The sequence below is a fragment of the Colossoma macropomum genome, unplaced genomic scaffold (genome assembly GCF_904425465.1).
Source record: "Colossoma macropomum unplaced genomic scaffold, Colossoma_macropomum, whole genome shotgun sequence".
NCBI classification, from domain to species: domain Eukaryota; kingdom Metazoa; phylum Chordata; class Actinopteri; order Characiformes; family Serrasalmidae; genus Colossoma; species Colossoma macropomum.
Genome location: NW_023494799.1, coordinates 22539603 through 22550759, shown reverse-complemented (window position 1 = coordinate 22550759; position 11157 = coordinate 22539603). Strand labels below are relative to the sequence as shown.

At 39.6% G+C, this 11157-nt stretch overlaps 1 protein-coding gene across 1 annotated transcript; it reads left to right on the top strand.

Moving 5' to 3' along the window:
• Positions 1 to 8458: 8458 nt before the first annotated feature.
• gjd6 (gap junction protein delta 6) lies at positions 8459 to 10925 on the top strand. Its single transcript, XM_036585937.1, has 3 exons — positions 8459 to 8789; positions 10183 to 10302; positions 10369 to 10925. The coding sequence occupies exons 1-3, from the start codon at positions 8474 to 8476 to the stop codon at positions 10923 to 10925; spliced, it is 993 nt and encodes a 330-aa protein (XP_036441830.1). The 5' UTR covers positions 8459 to 8473.
• The last annotated feature ends 232 nt before the right edge of the window (positions 10926 to 11157 follow it).

Genomic DNA, 11157 nt, shown 5'->3' with positions numbered 1-11157 from the left:
ACAGGGATGTTATAAATGAGGAGACCGACCACTGGTTGAAATATGAATGGGAAAGCTAGTAAAGCTCAACATGGCATCTAATTACAGAGAAAGTCCCACCCTTCAAGAAAAAGAGCCAATCAGCTTGCTGGTTACTCCATGAGAGGGGAAAGCCCACTCTCGTTGTGGAGATCTGTGCAACCACAGTAGCCAGAACAACCCGAAAAAGCATTCCTGAGCCAAAAGCTACACACTACTTATGAGGTTTTTGTCAGATTTGATTAGTGATTTCAAATATGTTTTGGAAACAGTAATCTGACCTTTAGTTTCGAATATTTAGGTATCTCCACATTCAACAAGGTAGTAGCCTGGAGCAGACAATTCTTATCTTTTTGTTCTGAGAGGTTAAGCTAAGTTTTACAAATTCGCATTACAGAAGCAAATGTTATCTTAACTTAAGAATCTTACAGCATCTTTTCTTATCTCAAGTTAGGAAATGCTAACTTACTTGACTGAAGTCGACAATCAACTGTCGTGTCTGTTACCTAGCAACCGACCATACGCGAACAGCTGAAACGTAAATGCGTAAACAAGCTAGTTAGTCGGACAGCTGCCGTTACTGGTGCAAAGAAAGTCAAATAAAACTAAAACGCGATAAATTGAAAGTTAAGAATATTGTGTCAGTGCTTTGTTCTGTTTATCAGAGTCGCCGCTTCACAGTTTCAGTTTCATTTTTCAAACGCTTTAGCCGAGCGCGCTAACGTTATTCCTCCTAATAAACAGACACACATTCAGCTCTGTCTCCTCATTATTCACCACCATCACTGGAATATTTTATCTGACGAGTTTTTATCAACATTAACTCACAACAGTAATAAGAGGGGATGGCGGAGATCGAGTCTGCAGCGTCTGGGGGTTTTAAACACTGTTAGAAAAAAAAAACTCAAGTCAAAGCACCGTTTTCCAGTGTAGATAAATGTGACGTCATTATGCTACTTATAGTGAACTATGCTGTCTATCACTGCATAAAACAATAGAAACAGACGATTAAAACAGAAGACGCTCTGGGGTTTATCTTGAAGTTAAGAAAATATGTAGGATATTTTGGCAACTTAGGATGTTTCTGTATTGTTTTCTTATCTGGGAATAAGATTATAGACTTAAGAACTGTTGTTCTGTAATGGCTTCTGTCCTAACTTCAGTCTTAACTGAAGTTGCCATGACAACAAAGCAGATCTCAGACTTAAGAATTTTCTGTAATATGGCCCCAGGTTTTGTATGGCTGGAAATAACTGCCCGGCAGTGTTGCAAAGAACTTTGACATGAAGGGCTCATTCTAAGCGAACGAAAACACAACGATTCATAGTTACATGTGATTATAAACTAATGAAAACATGGTTTTGTTTACTATATTCCATTCCTGCTAATATATCCCCCTAAATCTTACACACTGCACCTTTAAGCTCAATCACTGATGGTCAATTTTGACAAAGCTATTTTCAGTGATGCTGTCAGTGTAATTAGTGACTGCAGCTGTGAATGACTCATACATTGTAACAAATCAGGCTGTGATTTGGTCGAGCACTCAAAGAAAGTTGAATGATAATATTTAAGATTTCAGTGAACTGTTATAACAGCATGCTGATGCGTTTTCTGAGTTGTTGATGTAACTGAGTTAAAAGCAGTAGATTTAAGATGATTGGCATCCAATCATGCTCCAATACCACCAGTGCTTTCAGGCCCGAACATTCCCACAGCACCTCCCTGCTAAAAAACCAGCTGAACCACGCTGAAGCTCAACATACAAACTTTCAATACGTTCAATGTTTTCCATTCTTTATTTAAATAAGCTAACACCAGGCCCACGTTGTATGTTGCCTGCATTTGAAAAATCTTTTCACAGTTGACTGACAGATATACAACTGACTGTGGGCCTGATTTGACTGAGCAACTTTGGACACAGATGCTTTTATGATGATCCAATAATTAATCCCACACTGTAATTCTAAATACTTGTCTGTAACACTTATAAATGTGTCAGTGTTCAGCTGAGCTGTTCCACTTATGAAAAAGATCTACAGGAATTTACACAAAAATCACACAGTAAATTCATACAATATGACAGCATACTACAGGGTGCTATACATATTATAGATTCCCATAAAACAGCATTGTAGTGATATTATACAGAATAATATAAATAAAATAATACAGATTATTGTAAAAATATTAGACAAATCTAAAGAAATCCTATAGTTTTGTGTACTATTATTATGGATCTTATATATAGAAGTGATTCCCAATTTGAGAGCAAATTTAGAGAAAGCTTTCCTGCAACAGCAAATAAGCACTAGTGTTATACAACAGAATACTTACTTTTAGAAGTAATCATGTGGTTTTTAGTTCTTTTAAACCCATAATGTCTTACATATTAAAGAGGAATTACACTGATTTTTCAAAATTTCTGCATAATTCAGTGGTTGAGATGTAAACAGTGTCATTCAGAATGTTTTCGTGTGAAATGGTTCACATTTCTTTACAGTGTTGGTGATAGGAACCAGGGGTTGCCATGACTACAATACAAATATAGACATTTTATTTACTATCCAAAACCACCAGTGAACCTACACGTGTCTTCAGAGTTTTATATGGAATGTTGGTGATGGTAAAATAGTGATAAATCTGAAAAATAAGTTTTTTGGGGGACTATTTGGCCTTACAACATCCTGCATGTATCTCGTGTGTTTTGGGCCAAAAGATGGTAAAACTTCTCTGTGAGGGAGCTTTTAGAGGTGAACGTCTGGTTCCTACCACCACCACTGTGAACAGTTCTGACTTTCTGTAGAAGAGCATTTCACATCAATCCACTTTGAATGACTTTGTTTACATCTTACCCAATTAACAATGCAAAAAAGTAAAATTTTCAAATGTCCTGGCTTCCATTTCTCACTTCTGTAACTTGAGAATAACTCTTAAGTAACGCATTACTTTCAATAAGTATATCCTTATATCCATAATAATCCTTAGGATGCAATAAACTTGGGAATATAGGAGTAAAACTGTTTTTTTTTTAGATTATACATTCATGTTTCATTACAGTGCACACTTAACAAAAGATGGTTCTTCATGGGTTCTTTAGTAAACTTCATCCTTAAATGGTTCTTTGCATGGTGAATTGGTTCTTCGGATTGATGGAGAATGTGTTGTATATGATTCTATACAGAACCTTTTTGAAAATGGTTCTATATAGCACCAAAATAGGTTTTTCTATTGTTATAAGCTTGGTATCATAATAGTAACAGAATTCTGTTTGGTGCTATATAGAACCATATACAACTCACAGAACTTATGGTCCTAAACAGAACCAAAGAACACTTGAAGGACCATCTTTTTAAGTGTGTGCAGGAAGTGATGACCATTCAAAAACTCTTACCAGTCTGCCATGCAGCTTCACCTGTGTACAAAGTGAAGGAGGAACATGCAGGAGAAGGTCCCAAAGCCCTGGAGAGACTCAGCTTCATTCATCCGTCCCGGCCGGGTCATGTAGCGGTCGTGATTTCCTCACGTAAAACAGCCGCAGCATATCTCACACAATCCATAAACACGCTCTAATAGTGTAGGTTTCCCCAGAGGCCTGGAGCAGAGTGGAACTGACTCTCTCTCTCCTTCTCTGTCTTTCTCTTTCTTCTCACTCTCCCCAGACACTTTCTTTTAGCTAGTCAGATTAGTATTGAGCTGAAGGTCATTGGTGAGAATAGTCGGGGATTAGCACGGGGGCAGACGAGCCCGATGGAAATCCCTTTCACATCAGCACTGTTAGACTATAGACGCAGCTCCTTGCCCAAACCACCCTAATCCAGTTAGTCACTGCCAATAGCCTTCATTTACCCAGATTTTGCGAGTGCACATAAATTCATACTTAGGATAGTTATGCTGAAAAAGTGTTGTGTGTTGTGTTGAATATATTCTAATGTACTTTTAGCCATTCACGTTTAAATTGTGCACACATTCAGATTCAGATTAATCAGACTGTCCTTTTAAGTTCACTTATATGGAATCAAAATATGCATCCCTACTAGAAAAACCAGCATAGGCTGTGTTTTGCATGCTGGTCAACTAGCATGACCATGCTGAGTGACCTGCTGAACCAGCACCAGACCAGCACAAACCAGCCTATACCAGATTGAAATACATGCTGGTCCGTGTGTTTTTTTTTTGCAGGAACCTGTCACAAATCACTGTATACAGGATTTTTTTGTCATATAATAATGAAAATGTCATATAATAGCAATTTAATGCTGTTTAAACAAATTTTTGCTTGCTAAATTTTCACTGTAACAGTGATACTAATTTCTGCTAGTGCCTATGCAATTTTCTGTGTTGTGTTAGCATCGAGCTAATGGTGGCACCCATTTGTTTTCCCACACTGGGTTTAAAACCTCTTAAGGCATCTACAACACAACCATGTCAGTAAATGCTTTGAAAGCTATAACACTGAGTGTTAATAGAGAAGTAATTTCTCTAATCCTAACTGGTTTGCTACTCATTTTCATTCATTACATTATGAACATATGCTATTTTGGCTCCACAGAGTGGACGCAAGTTGCTAAGCACTTCTACAAAACTATAAGAATGCCTGAAAGTGTTTACAGGAGATGAACGCAGTAGTCTTGGCCTAGTTTTAGTGGTGGTTTAATCCTTGATCACTTGCTAAAATCATTTTTCCTTTCAGCTGGTTTACAGAGAAGTGTGACATAATGTTTTGAATGATTGTGTATAGAGTTTCTTAATAAACTGCAGGCGTATTGTTCATTTAACCACTAATTAGTCAAACAGGTAATCAGGGTGTTAGAGAATTAGTGCATTAAAGGAATAGTTCAGCAAATTTACTCAGTTTCCACTCTTACACCAAATTTAGTTGATCAGCCAAGACATGTTTGATGTCTGAAATTTGCTTCTTTAGTTTTGAACAGGAACTATAAGTCTAATGTGCCGGAAAGCAAGCATATATTGATCCTCTGGCTGTATCAGATCATATACCCTTAAATTCAGTATTTTCAGTATAGAACTTTATATTAAAGGAGCTTTTTAAACAGAAGAAACAATGTTCTGAGTAGGGATGCTACAGAGGAGGAAGGGACATGAAAAAGACGTGAAAACAAGTAATGAAAAGTAGCATTTTGTCTAATATTCTGCATAATCACTAGTGGACTGCCCAGAAAATGCTGAGCAAAAAGCCAGCGGGCCACCAGCTTTGCTGTCAGTGGGCCAACAGTGGCCCACTGTATTCTTGTTATCTGGGTGCAGTTAGCATTGTGCTAACTGCATGCACACACTTGGCTCAAAGCCTGTATATTGTATTTTGTCGATTAGCCTTTAGCACCAGTGCTAAAATAAAGAAGGAAACCAGACACCAAACATGTCTTGGCTAATCAACTACATTTGGAGCAAGATGCGGAAAATTGAATTAGATTTTTTTGCAAAACTATTATTTTCATCCCAAATGTCTTGTGTTGAGCTCTGTATAGCAAGGTGATCAACTGTGGTTGTGGTTATGTCCAGCCTTTGGTCTATTTTTGTCCGAGATGGTATTTATGTAAATCCTCCAGACACAGGCATATGGCCTCTGAGGCAGACAGATATTGTAGATGTAGAAACATGGAGCTTTAATGCCATAACCAGACAGTCGTGAAAGAGAATAGAAGAAAAGAAGAACGAGTAATTTCCCCCAAAACGTGAGAAAGTGAACTCCCACCACAGAGAGCTTAGGGAAATCAGCCGTGAGGGCAGCCGGTCACTTCCATTCAGATTCATGGCCTGCTGCTTGTCTGCGTTTGCAGTAAAGCGCAGATGAAAGAGCAGAAGAGGAAACGCAGGAGACTCAGTGTGTTTGCAGAGGATTTCACTTCTGACAAAAGATAAGACCTCTCTCTCTCTCTGCCTTCCCTTCCTCTCTCACCCTCTCACTCTCCTTCACTTTCTCTGTTTCTTACCGTGCCTTTTTGTCTTTTACTCTCTCTCTCTCTCCCCCCCTTTTGCCTTTCTCTCTCACCTTCTCTACCATCTCATTCGCTCACTTTCTCGCTATATCTCTTGTATTCTCTCTCTCTACCATCTCTCTCTCACACACATCTCTTTCTCTCTTGCAGATTCTCTTTTTCTCTCTCCTTCCTCTGTCTTTCCAACACCTTCACTCTCTCTCTGGCCTGCCCTTTCTCTCTCACTCTCTCATTCTCCCTTACTGTCTTTTTCTCTGTTTTTCACTCTCCCCCTTTTGCCTTTCTCTCTCATATTCTCTACTATCTCACTCTCTCTCACTTTTTCTTTCCCGCTACCCTTTCTGTCCTCCTGTTTCTCTCTCTCTCTTTCTCTCTTTCCTTTGCCTTTTTCTCTTGACTTCTTTACCTCTCATCCTCACACTTTCTCACTATATCTCTCATATTCTCTCTCTCACACATCTCTTTCTCTCTTTTTGGCACTTACTATCGGTTTCTCTTGCCCATCATTCTCTCACTTTCTCTGTCTTGCCAATTCTTTCTCTTTCTCTCCTTCCTCTGTCTCTCCAACCCCTTCACTCTCTCTCTCGCCCTCCCTTTCTCTCTACCATCTATCTCTCTCTCTGTGTGCCGCCCCTCCCTCTCTCACTCTCTCATGCTCCCTTACCCTCTGTCTCAGTTTTTCTTTCTCCCTTTTCTCTCTTGCTTTCTCTACCTTCTCATACTCTCACTTTCTTTTTCCCTTTGCTCTTTTTGTCTTTTTGTTTTTCTCTGACTCCTCCTTTTGCCTTTCTCTCTTGCCTTCTCTACCCCTCCATTCTCTATCTTCTCATATGCTCTCACTCACACACATCTCTCTCTTTCTGCCACTCACTATCTTTTTCTCTCTCCTGACTCTCTCTCTCTCTACCTCCCCCCTCTCGTTAATCCTGTCTGCTATTCAGTTCTCAAAAGGCCTGTGGGGATGGTCATTGTTGAATTCCTTCATGAACGGAGTGATAGGGTGAATAATTCCTTTGACATTTCTGAGACAGCACAGGAGGAGATCCAGACACCACAGAAATAAAACAAAATAAAACATGAAAAAGCTCCTTGTCTGTCCACTGCAGTAGGTGTCCAGTCTTTAACATGGCTGGTGAAGATAAAGTGTGGTAATTTGGTAAAAATTAAGCAGGAAACCAAAAAGCTGCATCATTGTCTTTTATTAAAGAGAATTTTTTCAAAAATTCTGCATTATTGAGTGTTGGAGATGTAAACAGAGTCATTCAGAGTGGTTTGGTGTGAAATGGTTCAGATTTCTTTACAGTGGTGGTGATGGGAACCAGTGGTCGCCATGACTACAATATAAATATAGACATTTTATTTACTATCCAAAACCACCAGTGAACCTACACACGTCTTCTGATTTTATATAGAATGTTGATGATGGAAAAATAGTGGATAATCCAAAATAATACATTTTCTTTGGGGACTGCATGTATCCCTCCACCATGAATGGATTTTACAAATATGTTTTAGGCCAAAACTTTGTCAAAACTATAGTAGATAAATTTATTCGGCAATTCTGAGACATCAGGCAGCATATTTATAAACATTTCATGTAATAACTTTCTGTGAGGGAGCTTTTAGGGGTGTTAAACTCTTCAGATGTCTGGTTCCACATCAAGCCACTCTGATTTTTCTAAATTTTTGCAAATGGTTAAGATTTAAACAGAGTCATTCAGAGTGGTTTGGGGTCAAATGCTCTGTTCTAGAGAAACTGACCAAGTCAGAATTGTTCACAGTGGTGGTGACAGGAACCAGACATTTTTTCCCATCATAAACATTCTATATAAAACACAGAGGACATGTGTAGGTTCACTGGTGGTTTTGGATAGTAAATAAAATATCTATATTAGTGTTGTAGTCATGGCGACCCCTGGTTCCTATCACCACCACTGTAAAGAAATCTGAACCATTTCACACCAAACCACTCTGAATCACTCTGTTTACATCTCAACCATTGAATAATGTTGGAAAAATCCTTTAATGAATGAAGGAAGGAACCGGCCCTGGTCAGTGGCACTGACTTATCACACACTAGTCCAGCACTGCCTGCACTTACTATGAAAGACCTTTACAAGCATTTGACAAATCTGAAAACAGTTTAGCAGCATATATAAAAGCATCTGTTATCTAAAGCATATTTTTAAACATGTGCCCTTTTAAAGGAAGCTCCCTGTATCTTCGGACGCCGGTGGGCTAAAAAGAACTCAATCGGCTGCCGCTATCAGAGCGCTATCTAAAGTAGGAGAGTGCCGTCTCGTCTCCCCGGACGTTTTTAAACGTAGCTCTGAAGACAAGAGGACAGGAGAAGGCACCATGTGACCATGTGAAGTGGCCGGTGTTGGGGCTCTTATCTCTGAATGAAGAAGGGATGGCTCTGGGCAGCGATGGACACTAGAGTGGATCTATTTGAGGTGCTCTACTGGGGCTTACTTCATCGGCCTCTCAGAGCCATGACCGAGTGGACTCTGCTGAAGCGCCTGCTGGACGCCGTGCACCAGCACTCCACCATGATCGGCCGCCTCTGGCTGACCGTGATGGTCATCTTCCGGCTTCTGGTGGTCGCTGTGGCGGCGGAGGACGTGTACGCGGATGAGCAGGAGATGTTTGTGTGCGATACGCTGCAGCCGGGTTGTCTGAACGTGTGCTACGATGCCTTTGCGCCCATTTCTCAGCCGCGATTCTGGGTTTTCCACATCATTGCCGTCTCCACGCCATCACTCTGCTTCATCATCTACACCTGGCACAACCTGGCCAAGCGGGCACCAACACCTGGGCAGTGAGTGATACTTCCTCTCTCAAAGCAAAAGCGTTAAGAAAGAGCTGGGAAATATATCGGTTATATCGGTATAACGATTTATCGATATATCAGACAACACTGATTTTTAGTTTTAGTAATATGGATACATAACAAAGAATTTACTAATTGTTATTTGTTGAGTGTTTTAGACAATTTAAACTTCTCTTTGTCATAATTTGTATATAATAAAACGCAGTAAAACCATCCAATCAAAGCTCTGTCAGGTTTGTAGGACATTTTGTTAGGATTGAGTAGCAGCACTCAGAAAGCATGGGCTCATTAACTTTGTTAATGCTGACTTAAATATGACCAAATTCCATTATATATCTAGAAAATACTGTGATATTATAATAAATAACATTTTATTAACCGCCCAAAAATATTTCAACTATGTCAAGGCTTATTCAGTTATTAATCATAGCATTTATTATTCAGCAACGTTGATGAATAATGAAGTATCTAGTATAAATTATTCAGTATCTACTGTGAATTATTCAGCATCTGCTCTGTTATTCAGTATCTACTATGAATTATTCAGTATCCACAATCAATTATTCAGTAACATTTAGAAAGTATTCAGTATCTACTATAAATTAAGCAGTAACTACTATGAATTATTCTGAAAATACTATGAATTTGTCAGTATGTACTTTAAATTATTCACTAATTCAGTATTCAGTAATTACTATAAATTATTAAGTAAGGACCATGACTTATTAAGTAACTGCTATGAAATATTCAGAAACTACTACGAACTATTCAGCAACTTCTGTGACTTATTCAGTAATTTGTATGAATTATTTAGTAATTGCTATAAATTATAAATGCTATTAATTATTCAGTATCTACATAAAAAATAATGTTCTACAGTGTAAAACTCCTCACAGATCCTCAGAGTTTAAGGGGTTAAAATGTGTTTGTGAAATAAACAGTACGACAAATATCAATCTCAACAATTATACAGTATTTGTCATTTATTTATGCAATATACAGTATGTATTCATTCACATCTATAAAACAAATTCACCAACAAATATGAATTATTCAGTATATAGTATACATTATTCAATAACTGCTATTTTTTTTTCTGTTGTATGAAACTGAAATGTATGTTCTGAGACCTTATAAGTCATGTATGAATATTTTACTGTATGTACAACTGTGCTAATAGCTACGAAATAATAATTCAGTAATTGAATTGAATAAAGTAAATAAAGAAAAAGTTTTCACCGGTGTTGATTTGATTCAATTTCCTCAGGTCCCACAAGAGCCTGGGCCAAAGCCTGGCCGATGTGTTGGAGGGCATTGGAGCCCAGAGCATCCAGAGGAACGTCCAGAAGAGCGCCTGTGTGTCCCTGACTTGCTCCCCTGCCAAAGAGGCTTGTGGTTTGAGCTGTGACTCTGACAGCTGCTCCATTACATCCCACAGGCACCTGGGCCACAGCCTGGTCAATGTCCTGGAAGAGATTGGAGCCCGCAACGGCCAGAGGAACGGCCAGAAAAATGCATGTGTGTCCTTGACTTGCTCTGTAGATCATGGAGCTCCAGATGGAAGCTCTTCAGGAGTTCTGTCCAAAATCTACGTCTTTCACGTGTGTTTCCGGGCCATGCTGGAGGTGGGCTTCCTCGTCACCCAGTGGCTTCTGTTTGGATTCCATGTTCCGGCTCACTTTGTCTGCACCGTCCCACCTTGTTCCCAAAGAGTGGACTGCTACGTCTCGCGGCCGACAGAGAAGACCATCTTTCTGGTGTTCATGTTCTCTGTGGGAGCCTTCTGCATCTTCCTCAACTTCCTGGAGCTCAACCACCTTGGCTGGAAGAAGATCAAAAAGTCCATGAGCATGAAGGACGGTTATGGGGCCACAAATCATGATGGACGGTCTATGACCTCTCTGACCTTCAGAGAAGTGACCAGCACCACTTCTCTGCCAACACTGGACCTGGTGCTGGATCATCGGCCTGATTGGACGTGTGCTGGAAACTGTTCTCCAGTCAAAGAAAGAAGAGAAGACTCGGTGCAGAAAGATGTACACAACCCAAATGGGAAAATACAGCCGCATAAAGGAAAATCAACCAAATCAAGAGGTGCTGAGGTGTGGATATAAACTTAGTCACTAAAAAATGACTGAAAGGCCCAATTCCATTTCTTATTTTTACCCCTACCCCTTGTTTTCGAGTGTCACCTTGTGGCTTGGAGTTACAATGGGTAGTGGTTGAAATCTTCCTCTACAAAAAGGGGCCCTCAAATAAAAAGAACATTACTTCATTAACAGACAACTAGCGCTGCTCTGTAGGTGACCCTGCCAGTCTGCAGTGACAGCAGAGGAGGGTAAAGTT